This window comes from Abramis brama (assembly GCF_963993115.1).
Source record: "Abramis brama genome assembly, chromosome: 24".
Classification (NCBI taxonomy): domain Eukaryota; kingdom Metazoa; phylum Chordata; class Actinopteri; order Cypriniformes; family Leuciscidae; genus Abramis; species Abramis brama.
In genome coordinates this window covers 17,683,211-17,698,891 of record NC_139986.1, presented here as the reverse complement: position 1 = coordinate 17,698,891, position 15,681 = coordinate 17,683,211, and the positions used below count along the sequence as shown (strand labels likewise).

Genomic DNA, 15,681 nt, shown 5'->3' with positions numbered 1-15,681 from the left:
TATTATGTCCACCTCTATATAAGAAGGAGAATAAAGGCAAAATACTCGCTGTCAAAAATTGTTGGTAAACCAAATATTGTTGGTTTAACTTAAAAAAAGTAATTTAATTTTTGTTAAGTTAAATTTGAGTTAATACAATGGAGATTGGTTTAATCAACAGAAACTCAAAATATTGTTATCTGAACCATATAAATTATTAAGTTGATTTGACAAAAGAAAAATTGTTGTGATTAGCCTACAAATCATGAATATATAGGCTATATATATATATATATATAGCCTATATATAGCCTCATGATTTGTAGGCTAATCACAAATTTTTTTTCTTTTGTCAAATCAACTTAATGAATCAACTTAATATATATATATATATATATATATATATATATATATATATATTAGTGTTTTAGCAAACTAAGTGCCGAGTAGGCTACTGGTCAAAAGCGTTAGTAGCGAATTTAGAAAAATAAAAATATTATATCGTATTTTATTAAAAAAAATTAAGTTTATGTAGGCTATGTGTTCACGAAAAAGCCTTTTACAACACACAGTGGCATCCTTTAGTTTCCGAGCAGCAGATTACACAGGTGACGGGACCTTCTGGTCTGAGAAGGAAAGCTCACCCCTCCCAGTCCCAGCGCCTCGCACAGCCGCAGTCGGTGGGGATGCTCGTGCACACGCCGAAGAGCCGCTATTCCTGCTGGCAGTGAAGATTCTCCGGTCCGGCATCTGATCACAGCATCCCGATCCCTCCATCCCTCCATCCGTCCCTCCATCCGTCCGCGCGGCGCTGCACCTGCAATCAGCGCTGCCATTTACAATGGAAAGACAAGAAGGACGCAAAAACATCTAAACAGGCGCCTCTCCTCTAAAAGACAAGGTAGGGAAGCCTCCAGATGGGGAGTGAATGGAGACCGGGTGTATTTGAAATCATTCTGCTTGTATTCATTTGCATTTTACAGCACATAGCCTAAATTATTTTTTTACTGAGCAAGAGCTGAAGCGTTATTATAAAGCTAAAAGGACTCAGGGGAAGCAATGGTTGCATCCAGCTGCTGGAGTTTATGTTCTTTGAGAGTCCATATGTGAATGTGATAGATAAAAGGATGCTGATGCAGGGGCGCTTTTATAAGAATTGGAACCCGCCTTTATTTAATATCAGCACTCAATAGGGCCCTCCCTTCATTTATGAGTTCCCACCATTGTACTTGGGTATGATTCAAAAGTATCTCAATAATAGCCGGTTCCTATATAGCCACTTAACCACTAAGGCAAAATCTCTCATTTATCTTAATTTGATTCTTTGTTCTGAACAAAAGAACAAAGACACTATCACTAAAAGAGAAGTAATGCATAATTAAAGTGAACAATGGCTTTTGTGATAATTATTATTGGCTAATGTCTCTGTTATAATGGATGGTTATAATCTCTGATGTTTTCTTGAATGCCTATACACTGTAAAAATGTAATTTTAATGAGAATATAATGTACAAATGCAGTAAACACCCATCAGTTGGTTAATATAGCACACAAAGTAAAAAATAAAAAACAAAATTATATATATATATGTCTGTGTGTGTGTGTAATTTTGCTGTAAAATACTGAAAAAGTAAATGTAAAAAGTATGAATCACTTTATAATTTACTGATAAAATCTGTATTATAGGCAGCAAGGCAATATGTATAATTTTATGGTAAAATATTTTTTTCTATATTTTTAATTCACAGGAAAAGAGGCATTCCCAGAATTCACAAACCAGACCTGTTTATATTTGATTTAAAAATGAGTTCTATTTTGTTTTCAGAGTGTTTTATGTGGCATTTATTCATAAAATATTACATTTATAATAATATAAATATTTAAATAGCTCAGTTATGTTGATGTTTTAAAATAAACATTGTATAAAATATATTACACATTTAATAACTTATCGTGAGAAAAATTCTAAATATATTTACCAAAATGTCATTCCATAATGCTTGTAATATTGTCACTGTATTTTGTTGTTGTTGTTTTACAGTGAAGTTCTGGCAACCACAGCTGGTAGTTCTTTTGTAAATATTATTTAATATTTGAAAGGATAATGAAAATTCTGTCAGCATTTACTTACCCTAATGTCGTTCCAAACATGTATGACTTTCTTCTGTGGAACAAAAAAAAAAAAAATATATATTAAAGAATGTTGGTAACCATGCAGTTTCGGTTCCCATTGACCTCCATTATATAGACAAAAAAAAAAAAAAAGATGCAATGGAAGTCAATGGGAACCAAATTGTTTTGTTAACAGCATTCTTCAAAATATTATAATACAGGCTTGGAACAACATGATGGTAAATAAATGCTGGCAGATGCTGTGCACTCTTAAAAATAAAGGCTTCAAAATCTGGTTTTCACAGCAATGCCATAGAAGAACCATTTTGAGTTCCACAAAGAACCTTTCAGTAAACAGTTCTTAAAAGAACACATTTTTCTTAGTGTGAAGAACATTTGAATAATCTGAAGAACCCTTTTCCACTACATGAATCTTTTGTGCCGTGGAAAGAATGCCAACAAAGAACCTTTATTTCTAATAGTGTGCAGTGGTCATATAACTTGTGATTAGATATAGAGGATTATACTTGTTGTTTTGTCTTTTCTTTTCTTTAGACTCCTCATTATGTTTTTCTGTGTGTCATTTTAGACGGGAGGCAGAATGAGTGAAGAGTTGTCAGTTTCTCCCAGCTGGCTGGCTCAAGAACCCACGTGGGGCAGCAGCGGCGCGGGGAGCTTAGAGAACATCACCGTCGGAACGTACCCACCCGCGGTCGTCCTGCCGGCGATGCCGCCCGCCGAGCTGCTGGTAAACCCGTGGGACATCGTGCTGTGTTCATCCGGCACTCTCATAGCCTGCGAGAACGCCCTGGTGGTTTTGGTCATCTGGCAGAACCCGGCTCTACGCGCCCCCATGTTTTTGCTGATCGGCAGCCTAGCTCTTGCTGACCTATTGGCCGGTTTGGGGTTAGTCCTGCACTTTACCTTCGCTTACCTGCTTCGCTCTGACTCGGCACAGCTTCTGACTGTGGGTTTGGTGGTGGCATCCTTCTCCGCATCTGTGTTCAGCCTGCTGGCTATCACTATTGACCGCTACCTGTCGTTGTACTACGCCCTCACCTATAACTCTGAGCGAACGGCTGCCTTCACATACACCATGCTTGTGCTTCTATGGGGAGTGTCGTTGTGTCTAGGTTTGCTGCCTGTTATTGGAGTGAACTGCCTGGGCCAGGAGGAGAGCTGCAGCGTGGTGTGGCCCCTTACAAAAAACAACGTAGCTGTTCTATCCGTGTCTTTCCTTCTGCTGTTCGGCCTCATGCTACAGCTTTACATGCAGATCTGTAAAATTGTCATGCGACATGCGCACCAAATCTCCCTCCAGCACCACTTTTTAGCCGCGAGCCCTCACTACGTCACAACGCGGAAAGGCGTATCCACCTTGGCGATCATTCTGGGCACATTCGCCGCTTGTTGGATGCCCTTTACTGTCTACTCGCTCATAGCCGATTACACGTACCCGCCACTCTACACATACGCCACCCTGGTGCCCGCCACCTACAACTCGGTCATCAACCCCGTAATTTACGCCTTCCGAAATCAAGAGATCCAGAAAGCGCTGTGGCTGGTGTGCTGTGGATGTATCCCTGCCAGCGTGGCACAGCGGGCACGGACCCCCAGCGACGTCTGACGTGTCTAGGGAACTGCACAGGCCAGAGGTTCCCCTAGTACAAGAAGTGGCGTGTGCTCGTCACCCGTTTATGTCTTCCCCTATTGTTATGTGACAACCACTGCCACACGATCTTTGCCTGATCCTGATCCGACCAGCTGCCACACCCTGTCCAGGAAAAAAAGGGGCGGAAACGGATGCCGTGTGGCTGGCAGATGTAAATATCTTGTACATATATGCCTTTGCATTTTTTGTGCTTGTTTTGGCTTGGCCACAGTGGCAGCCCCCTGTTGCACGGGCTTTGAGGGAGGAGGAGGAGGAGGAGGAGGAGGAGGAGGATGAGGGGCAGCACAAGGCGGTCCTCTAGACTGGATCCCAAAGCTCATTCATCTCGTCCTGCTGTTGCTGCATTCAAGAACGTGCGCTGAACGTTAAGTAACCGCGGTGTGCTAAAAATAGACGAGGCGCTCGGTGATCCGCGCCTTGCGTCCTCCAAAGAAACCAACCTGGAGAACGAGAGAGAGAGAGAGAGTGATCCCTCTCTCCTGTTTGATTTAAATCTCGGCCGAATGTAAAATGTCCTCCAAAGCAGAAAACCATGAAGAGCTAACTACAATCTCAGAATGAGAACCACTCTATAAATAAACGTATCCGTCGATGCCTTTATTTTAGTTTTGATAGGAAGTCGAACCATCTCCGCAACCTCTTCCATAAATGCAGGATGAAAGCAAGCGGGACCTGGGAGAAAGTGTATGATGTTTATTCATTTAAACAGCCCCCTGTGAATAGAGGCTCACTTCAAAGAACTGTTGATTACAAAACGTGCATTAAGTGTCTGTGAGAATAAGAGGTTTGTTTATAGCCTATGCGGCGACATGGAGGGTTGAACCGAATGTGTTTTCTATTGATTTGCTTTTAATTTTAATAGAGCACTGCTCCTTTTAATACGTTCAACTGGTAATTACTACTGGATACGGGATAGCTATCACACAATGGTAGCTCATAGCATTTTGCTTAAAATTTACATGTATTGCATTTGTTTAAAAAAAAGGATGATTTGGCCACAACATTGAGATAAATTAATTAGAGGGATGTGTTGAAACAACATGAGTGAATCTCAGAATGCTTGTCTGGGTCATCTTTCATCAAAAATGTATATATATATATATATATCATTCTTTTGGGTGAAACATGACATTGAGAAGTTTTCATGAGATTCATCCATGATAAATCATATTCTGTAAAATGATATGCCAGCCTTCATACACTTCCACTTTAAAATGAGCCATCAGCAGATTTACAGTCAATGCGATTTTTAGTAAACTGGTGAATCTTCTCAACCAGTCCATATGACAAGATTATGATGAAGAGAACAGCTGGCCTCTCAGAGCTGGCAAATGTCAGATGAGGGAGAATATTATAAAATCTATCGTACTTTCATTACAACTGAGGCTGGAGTCATGCTATCATGAGCTGAAGTTCACCCTTGTTTTTACCTTATGCCCTCCAAATGCCAACCAGCCACTATCCATTTCAGTGCAGTGGCAGAATCCATCAGCGAGCAATAACTACGGACTGAGTGTTTCATCAAATTATAGCAATATTCTGGCAGCAATAACAGCCATGCCCAAGCAAAACCAACACCTCAGCTAGCCGGAAAAAAAACAAAACATCCATGAATAACTCACCACGAAAATACAAGTGGATTCTAAGAACAACTGACAACTGTACTTATTTCAACGTGACCTGAATTATATTAGTAAATTTGGGATTTAAAAAAAAACATGAGCTGGACAGATGTCTCAATCCCTGCAAACATGTCCATAATCTCACTGCCTCGTGTTCTCTCATCCAGAAAGTGACTGTGCTCTGCCTCTGGTCATTTACGATATCTAACTATGAATGAAATCTCTCTGTACACTCAACGTGACCTACTCTGCAGTATGCATTTGCTTTTGCGAAACTTAAAGATGTTTATACGTATGAGGAACGTGAAGTGTAATGCGTGACTGTCGGTGCATGGCCGCGCGTGTGCGTGTACGTGTGAACGCATGCATATATGTTTGTCTCTCCAGGGACAATGATGTAGTTGGGGGTAATAATGTATATTCCCCATAGACCTGCATGGGCTAGAGTGGCTACCAGTCTTCCCATCGCGCCATCTTTACATCGTGCCTGCGGGTCGGACACACCCTCGTGACCTTTTTTGCCTGAGTGACCTCTATACGATTCCAGTGAAACAGCACATGAGCGGTAGCAAGCAGGTATGCTTGTTTTAATAAGGCTTAGCATGGAGATGATGACCGGTCTGTTGCAGGTCACATCTGACCTTTGAGGAATAAGTCTCTACCCCCCCAATAACCCAATAGGATTTTTACATTGACTTTTGGATTATTGCAGAAAATGAGCTCTGTGACCAACAAAAGTTTATGGTTCTTACACATTTTGTTAGACGTGTAAACGAACATCAGCGCCACCCTCGCTATTACTGCGTTCACGCCATGTCGTAGTTACAATAATTTCGAGATGACAACACGTGATGTTCTGTTCTAGGACACTAAAGACCACAATCTCTAGTGTGCCTCTTGAGACCATGGGAGTGATGTTTACCCGCACAGCTCTTAGGCCTTGTCCCAAATGGCCCACTTCATATGCACAATGGCTGCCATGTGCGCGTCCGCTAAGTCCATGAGACCGTAGGGTGTCCCATTTGTCTTCCCAACAGTCAAAGTGGTGTTACGTCTTGAAAGTGCGGACTAGTAGGAAGGTCGCGAGTGTTTAGGGTGCCATTTACTGTAGGACAGGGCCTTACTAACTGACCTCTGTTACACTCCTGTAACACTCCTGTTAATCGCAGTCTCTAGTGTCTGTCGCTAATGTGCCTCTTGAGATCAAGGGAGTGAGGTTTTAGCTCTTACTAGCTGGCCTCCGGTACATATGGTAAGACTATCAACACATAAATGAATCTGCAGCAGTCAGATAGTACAGCAGTTTCGTGGTACAATAGGGGCTCTTAGAAAATTCCCAGCATACAAGTTGGAATCTCGTAATTACGGTAATTATGGCATGGCGTGAACTCGTTCAGTCTTTATTTCCGTTTGAGTCAAAATAGTTCGCAAGAGCACGATTATAAAAACAGTGAGGCTGTGGAAGCGACTAGTGAGTAGATGAGATTCCCTGTTCGGCATGATGACGTTTATTGCCCCCAAAAAACTCTGTAGTCCCATTTAGCCACTTGTTAGCCTTTTTCAAAACAAGTAAAAGCTTAAAAATCACAAGGGGGTATTACTGACGTGAAAATATCTAGAGCTTGTTGTTAATCGCAGACCTCATTTCAGGTATTTAACCAAAAACCCATTGATTTCAGGATGATGTAAGCGGAGGTGCTAATAAGCTAACTTGTTTCCGGGCCCACCAAAATACATACATCACTCTATTGTGCTAAGGTTAACCTTGGGCCACATTCCAGTGTTTCCTGTTGCCTGGGCATGCTTGTCTACAGCGGATTGAGAGGGTTAAAGCCCGATGCACATGACCGGGAGATTATCGCGGTGGCTTTTGAGGGTTAGTTCTTCGACTAAAACATCATATCTCCGTCTGTTTTTGAAGAGCTTTGTAAAATGATGTTATCATGCTTTGTGCCTGGTCTCTGATGGATTTTCCACATGCAGATGGACGTTTGTCTATTGAATCCATGATTTAAATAGTCCTGTATCCAACTGTAGATGATTGTGCTTTGTAATCCAATGTAAAAGCTTGAAAATGTCAAAGCGAAGGGTGAAAAAGGGCTCGGATGGGAGTCTGTCTCCTGTTCTGGTTTATTTGAAGAGCATAGAAGAGGAAATCACCTCTGGTTTGGTGTCTTGTGAGGGAACTTTCTACATTTACAGTAGGATTCAGACTTGTTCTGTACTTTATTTAGATACTAGAATCGAAATCTTGGAACAATCCGAGAAACAGTCGGGTGCATCGGTTTCAGCATCTTGTGTACACGTATGCGTAGTTTTAACTGTGAAATGCACTTTATTTTTTTGATGAGAAAAGGCACAACAAATTACTTATCTGCAAAACAATATTATAAGAATTATAATCAACATGCACTAATTAACATTGTAAAACATTGTGTTAATGTGTTGTATATTTTTCCAAGGTGTTGGTTGTATACTTTTATTGCTTTGGTTAGTTTAATGAACTGAGAGATCTTGTTAATTTTGTATTAAAAGAATGTGCTGTGCATTAAAAATATCCTCGCTTGGGTTTATTCACACTCGCGCATCAATTGGCCGGGTGCCTCAAATCCACTGTTGCCATGGCGATCCCAGTCTCAGCTGTACTGTTTCCATAGAGACACGAGGCTCGGAATCAAAACTGTCCTGTTTCCATGACAAAAGCACTGAGGTGCAGGAACGGAGAGCGATTTAACGTGATTCGTCAGATTTTTATTGTCGCGAAACTGCCGACCGCCGCACACATGCACGAAGACACCAGACATTACCAAGAAAACACATTTCAGGTAGTTTAATCGAACACCTCAGGCCAGTTCACACAAATATAATGACTGACCTCAATGTTTCTCAACATACATAGAAACTTTCATGCAGAAAAGTCATGTTTTTGATGACCTCAACATGCTTGTTTTATCTTTAGTTCCAGTTACTATTCACTACATACAGTATATCCATATCATGTATTAACAAGTGTTGCATTAAAAAGCATTAGAAAAAAATGGAAAAAGCATCATACGTGGTAGTTCAGGGAAAAGACTGACTATCTTATAATTCCATAATACAGACGGCCTATCACGCCTTTATTAAAATGCATACAGTACAAGATCATTTTGTGTATGGGAAATGCAATGTTATTATTCGCAGGTAAATTACCGAGTAAGTGTCTGTGAATTTTGTGCATTAGTGTTGTTTTAGTCAGACCAATCATTGTCCTCCAGCTCAGATTCGTCCTCAGAGTCACTGTATTCCACAGCGATACGGCGAGACAAGATCGTGGCGACATCATTGCCCACCGGTTCTCGTTTTGCCTGCTGTTCCTGCTGCTCTTGAACTTTTTTCAGCTGGATACCTGCAGTACAAACAAACACACACAAACATCAGCAACTCAACTCATTCATTTTCAATGAGAGATACAGTACACAAGAGTTTGTGATGCGATTTGGGCGCGTCCGGCAACTTTACAGAAGTTTAACTTTCTGCAAATGAGCGAAGGGGTGAAATCACATGATCCATCTCCTGTGAGATACTGTAGTCCAGTGTAGGCGAGACGGAGAAGTTACAGTGAGCAATTTCACTATTCAATATGGTTTGTTTCTGCCCACACGCAGGGATAAAATAAGAAAAGGATGCGTGGAAAACAGAAATTACCGGGCGTTTGATTCATGCTTTGACTGTTCAACTTGTTCATGATATGATGTATTATGAACTGCTGCAATTTATATAAAAAACTATTTACAGTTCAGTCAGTTGGGGAAGAAATGAAGGAGGATGCAATAAAAGGATCAAAAGTTACAGTAAAGACATTTATAATATTACAAAATATTCCTTTTAAAATAAATTCTGTTCTTTCTAAATCTGTTAATCAAATAATCCTGAAAAAATTAGCACAATTACCACAAAAATATTAAGCAGCAAAAATGTTTCTTGAGCAGCAAATCAGCATATTAGAATGATTTCTGAAGGATCATGTGACACTCAAGACTGGAGTAATGATGTTGAAAATTAAGCTTTGCCATCAAAGGAATTAAAATAGAATTTTAAATTCTAATAATATTTCACAATATTACTGTATTTTTTATTAAATAAATGCAGCCTTGGTGAGTTTTATAATGGTAAAGCTTATGAAATCTAAAAACAAGATGTTTATGTATAACAAGTGTAAAATGCTTATATTCATAACCTAAAAACACTTCATACCCATTCTTATAGCTGCGAGCAGGTCGCTGCGGGCATCGTTGGTGGGTTGGGCCTCATTAGGCACAGAGGGCCGTTTGGGAGTGATGGATTGGGCTGGAGGGGGTGGGGCTAAAGGTGGAGGAGGGGCAGCCATTGGTACAGAGGTAGGTGGAATGGGTGGGCCATAACCAGCGACTGCTCCCATTGGTCCTAGATGTCCTGGAGGCGGGACCGGTCCCATGGGTTGCATAGCAAAAGCAGTTTGTGCTGATGGGATAACAGCAGGTGGTGGAGGCGGCGGCCCAGAATGCATGTAATCCACACTGTCAAGAGAGAGGAAGAGGGAAAGAAAACTAAATCATGCTTTTTCACCTCATTCAACATAAATTGATGCTATATAAATTCAAAAGTAAAAATGTCACAAATTTGTTGATCATTAGGTGGCAGTATTTTTAAATACCCACTGTGGCATTTACAATATTCAAACTTTCTGACGCCAAGGACGACCAAATCTACCGGTCCCCTTGCAGAAAGACCCCTTTCCTAACGTATAGGCTGTGTCTGAAATCGCATACTCTCTTGAGTAGGTACTTATTTTGAAAAAGTAATTACTACACGACCACTAAAAAAGTACTTTCTATTCAGTATGAATGTGTGTAGTATGAATGTAATCTGGACGTACTACATTCGCCATGTTGTCATTATCATGTGGCCTACCAGCATCAGTTGTGTTGCTTTACTGCTATTCATAAATCCTCTCCCGTGGCCTCATGGGATAGTCAAGTGTCCATCGTATGCACACTTCAGAATACTTTTTGCCTACTCTTTTATGAGTACTATCAATTCAGACATACTTCTATTTTTCGCCTGCTATATAGAAGGGAAGTATGCGATTCCGATGCAGCCTTACAGACAGCTATATAAATAAATATATATATATATATTAAATGGAAAACAACCCCCAGAAAATTTTATAGAATAATTTCTATAATTTTTATATTGTTTTTAATATTATTAGATTTTAAAGAAAACTGTTAAAGTAATAAAAATATTTTTTAACAACATTTATATTTTTTAGATTTTATATATATATATGTGTGTGTATACAAATATATATATATATATATATATATATTACATTAATATATATATATATATATAGTATATATTACATTAAAATAGATATTATTTATATATTATATATATTATTTATATATATATATATTTAACAATTTTTTTATTTCACAAATACGTTTTTTAATTTTTATAACTGGATAGATTTAAAATCTCATAATTTCTGAACAGTCTTTAGAAAGTAATACTAGTATGTAATAATATTAAGTAATATATTAACTGTATTAAGTAACATTCTCAAATATATTAAGTAATATTATCAAATATGTGAAATGTACGTTCCAAACCCGTAAGACTTTCGTTCATCTTCGGAACACCTATAAAGATCTTTTTGATTAAATCTCAGACATTTCTGTCCCTCCATTGACAGCTACTAAACTACCACTTTGACGCTTCAAAAAGTTCATATAAAAGCCTACATGCAACCTGTTCATCATATAAAGCGATCGAGTCTCTTCAGGAAATTTGGACTATGAACTTTATGAACTTTTTGAATCGTCAAAGTGGTAGTTGCGCAACTGTCTCTGGAGGGACAGAAACCCCCTGATATTCATTTGTGTTCTGAAGATGAACGAAAGTGTTTGGATGGAACGACATGAGGGTGAGTAATTCATGATAGAATTTTTTTCATTTTTTGGTGAACTATCCCTTTAAGTTCACACATGATCCAATAAAAATCTTATAGATATTACAGAACTTCCTTTTAGAATATTTTTTTAAGTTTGTTTATAACTAATTGAATAATCGAAATAAAAATGACAAACCTGTAGTCGACAGGTGGGAGGTTCATAGAGCCATTAATAGTGTTTGATGCTGGTGGAGGGGGCGGAGCCTGGTGCGGACGACCCAGTGTGCCAGAGCGGTATGCCATAGGCCCACCCCGGTAATCCTGGTCCATGGTCATTTGGGTATGAGCTGACAGGGCCGCCATGCTGGGCGGAGGCCCAGAGTAAGTGTGGGCATGGCCAGCGTGGTTGGCCATGGAGAGATAACCGTGATCTGCATGATCTCCATGAGACCTGCATGAATTATGAATTAGATTAGATCAAACTGAGTTTATATATGTGCACTTAAGTGCATGTAGCCCATGTTACCTGTGCTCTGGGGACATGGTGCCCTCCGAGGAGCCTCCTCTGTGCACAGTGTGGGAATGTCGATGGTCAGGTCTCAGTTCCTTATCGAATGCCATCATGTTCCATTCCTGCCTGCGGTTTCGAGCTTTTCGCACCTTTTTCACCTCCCTCTGCAGCGTGCTGTCCACACACCGTCTCTGCTCCTGTCGCACAGTATTAAAGGACAAAGAGATGTTTAACCCCCTGAGGTCGACGGTATCGCCGGCAATACCAGCTCGCTTTTTTTTTATCAGTGTAAAAGAAACTCATAAATACTCTGTTGACTTTGATTTTCCATAGGAGTTTCATACATCAATCGATTCTGTTAAATGTGTATTATTTTTGTGTATACTCACAATAAAAACAAAGTGTTGTGCTTTTTGCCAAATAAAGAAAAATAAACACGAAGCGAGTTCTGCCTTCTCTCTGCCAGTGTAGTCCATTCTGAAACGCGTCCGAAAATGAACAATAACTCAGCGAATACTCAGTCAAACAGGCATACAGACACACAGGCATGAAGCTTGAATTCTCTTCTTTTAAATGAAGTAATTTATATAAAAAACAAATATTCCCATCTTGTGAAATCTGTATTAAAAGAGAGCGATTCCAGTCGATCTCATTAGAGCTAATTCAAATGTAATGTGACTCCACCCACGGAGAGCGTGCGCTATTCAAACGCAAATAGCTGAGGCAATCCAAGCGCAATCCTGTGAATGCCCCCATACAGCTCGAGAAAACTCACAAGTTTATTCAGATCATTACTTGTTTACACCGTCTTGCAGCGCTGTGAGGAATAATAATAATGGAAAATGTCCCTCAGAAGTGCGGGTATATCGAGGAGCGAGCTGAGGAATACTAGTAAGTTTTTTCCTTCTCACGTGAATTTCTTCACGTGGGTTTCTGTTTATGAATGAACGGCAGAGATGCACGCTGTTTACCACAGCTGGCAAAGACAGTTTAAATTTAAATCGCGTGTGTGAATGAATGATGATGTTTTAGCAAACTGTATTGCTATACTGAGATGAGTAAAAATCGACTGAAATATGTTGAAATAAAATGTAGGCTATTTGTATAAGCAACGTATTAAACTGCAAATTAACAATATGCCCTAATATTTCATGAAAACAACGTTACAGTCAGGCGAAATATGAAAGACAACATTTTGTTTAGTAGATTTGGGTACAGTTTTTACTGTAGAATATACTGCCTCGTCAAATAAGCTTTTGTTTAGCAATTTCTATATATAAAATACTATTTTTGTCAAAAATAAAGTCATCAACTAAGATGTTAGCTGTTCCAATGTTGGCTATATTCAAACTAATGAATACATAGATAAAATGTAGGCCTATAATCTTTTTTTTTTTTACAAAGAAAGAGTACACTTGAAATATTGTTGAAATTGTAATTATTGTTGTAATTGTAACCTTTTTAATAAAATAGCAAAACATATTTACAAGATAGATGTAAGCAAAATCTTAAATGGTCAATATAAGTCTTCTTCTAAATATATCTTTTGTCCTTGCATTGTGGCTCAGTCAGTGTCACACCTGATGAATGGCTAATTATGCAGAGTGGGTGGGACATTGTATTCTAAGGTGTAAACCACTCCTCGTTCACGCCCCCCTCGCATATTGGCTTTCCAAGCAAAACCTGTTTTACATCAATTTAAATCAATGTATGGTTTTATGTGAACGATAAAGCAAGACTATTTTCACATAATTTTGAAGAAAAAACTATAGGCGACGACATCCATTAGTCAAAAGTCTTATTGCCACATATTTAGTATGTGTTTTGTGGCCTTATTTCTGCAACTTTCATTTTTATTTTTTCCAATAACCACGCATAAACATTATTCTCTTAAAAATTCAAACATATACATGCATGTTGATCAGATATTTTGGTAGCCCTGTTTGTGCTATATAGAGTGAATTTACACCTTTGCCATTAACATGTTTATAAATAACTGAAAAAAGCACAAATGTCAGAGCATGTCAGAACACCTCCAGGGCCCAGAAAACAGCTCAGACTCCAGAGGGTTAATTATCACATATCACCTCATGAACAAACACTATAATAGGTTTCCAAGCATTTATGTGGAGTGGGAAGTTTGACAAATGATATTTCACTGAACACTACCATTTAATTTAAGGTGGGACAAAAACTCAAGAGAGAGGAAGAAAAGGGTGTTCAACCTTCTGTCGTCTCTTCTCTTTCCTCTTGTCTTCTGTGTCCTGTAGCATCTTCTCCTTCCACAGGTCAAAGAAGTAGGAGGGGTCAGTGTAGAACTTCAGTCCTTCTTTATCATCATCTCTATGGCAACATAAATGAAAAACATTTCATTTTCATGATTGATTTTGGTTTTCTCTCTATTAATCTCTCGATAAAACAATGAGTGTGGTAAATTTGGCTCTGAATACATTTATGTAACCCTTCCCACCAGTTGCTAGATTGCTTTTATGGACCTCTTCAGAAGGGAAAAGGATTTTTAAAAGCATCTTGATGCATCTTTTCTGACTGGCTGCTTTTCCAAAAGTGCTATTAATTGTCCATTAATCATTTATGTAAAAATGCCGAAAATTTGTTAACCCGAATTCAGCCGAACAGACAGAAAAAGAGCGCAGCCACTGTCCCTTGAAACATTCTGCATTAGATCTGTTTAAGTATTCATGAGTGGCCCATATTCTCTACCTTGAGAGCTAGCATTCACATGAACTACATCTGCCAGCTTTAAGTATTCATGACTGCTCTATATTCCTTAATCAGACTTCTAACTGACAGACTTCAGATACATTCATCGTCTTCTTTTAACTTTGGTCACATTGTTTTATAGATACCACTTCTAATACATATTAATGTTTTGGGAAATAATTAATACATTATTTATTTCTGGTATATTCAATGGTATTTTCTGACCAGTCTAATCTTTCGAGGCAGTAAAATAATAATGTATAAGTTTTAGGCAAGAACAGGTTTTAGGGATTATATGTACATTAAATGAAATGGCTGTGCATGGGATTAAACACAATGGCTATATATGATATAGTATGCAAATATTACAAAGAATAAATGGCAAACATATCAATGTAAGTCAATTGGATATTTAATTATAAGTATAAGCTTTAATTATAATTATTAAAGATAAATGAATGATAAAATGTATTATAAATGTATTATTAGTAGTAATATTACTATTAATATTACTATTAAAAATAATTCAAAAATAGATTAATGAAATAAAAATGGTTAAAATTGTTAACATTCAATGTCAGACCAATCAGTGTCATTGTAAACAAGTCAATGAAATTAAATGAAAATTAAATTAATAAAAAAATATATCAATGCATCAATAGATTTATAAGATTAAGCTTTAATTAAATTAATAAAGATAAATGACAAAAAAAAAAAAAAAATATATTAATAATTATTATACTAAAATTGTTAATAAAATAATACATTAAAATTGTAATAAAATTGTTTATACATAAAAAAAATTACTGAACATCAAAAACATACATTATTTACAAAACAAAGTATTGTTTAGTATTTAGTATATGTTTATATACGACTGTGATTTCAGTGTCCTTGTGGGGACATTTGGTCCTCAAACTCTGACCCAAACATGCATAGATCCATTTCAGTTTGCATATTTTAATTAAAAAATTAAAGCAGTTAGGTGTGAATCCTGCAATTATACATTGTACTTTTTTTTTTTTACACAGAGTGTTACAGTAAATAACAGACCAGTAATTGTACACAAGGAAATTACACAAGTGCAGTCTTATAAGTTCCTTGAAGTGTATATAGATTGATCTCTTGTGAGATACGTGTGTATTAA

At 38.1% G+C, this 15,681-nt stretch overlaps 2 protein-coding genes across 3 annotated transcripts in view; one reads left to right on the top strand and one right to left on the bottom strand.

Annotated features, from left to right (window-relative positions):
* The first annotated feature begins 473 nt into the window (after nucleotides 1–473).
* gpr12 (G protein-coupled receptor 12) lies at nucleotides 474–8,081 on the top strand. Its single transcript, XM_084102162.1, has 2 exons — nucleotides 474–880; nucleotides 2,681–8,081. The coding sequence occupies exon 2, from the start codon at nucleotides 2,693–2,695 to the stop codon at nucleotides 3,716–3,718; it is 1,026 nt and encodes a 341-aa protein (XP_083958288.1). The 5' UTR covers nucleotides 474–880; nucleotides 2,681–2,692; the 3' UTR covers nucleotides 3,719–8,081.
* A 119-nt stretch (nucleotides 8,082–8,200) lies between these two features.
* The window catches only part of wasf3b (WASP family member 3b), a 16,479-nt gene continuing 8,998 nt past the window's right edge, over nucleotides 8,201–15,681 (bottom strand). For both annotated transcript variants that reach the window (XM_084102151.1, XM_084102152.1), the window contains 5 exons: nucleotides 14,039–14,156; nucleotides 11,829–12,010; nucleotides 11,499–11,753; nucleotides 9,622–9,923; nucleotides 8,201–8,773 (listed from right to left, as the gene is read on the bottom strand). In XM_084102151.1, the coding sequence (XP_083958277.1) occupies nucleotides 8,616–8,773; nucleotides 9,622–9,923; nucleotides 11,499–11,753; nucleotides 11,829–12,010; nucleotides 14,039–14,156 (1,015 nt within the window). In that variant the 3' untranslated portion in view covers nucleotides 8,201–8,615. The remainder of the gene's footprint in view (nucleotides 8,774–9,621; nucleotides 9,924–11,498; nucleotides 11,754–11,828; nucleotides 12,011–14,038; nucleotides 14,157–15,681) is intronic.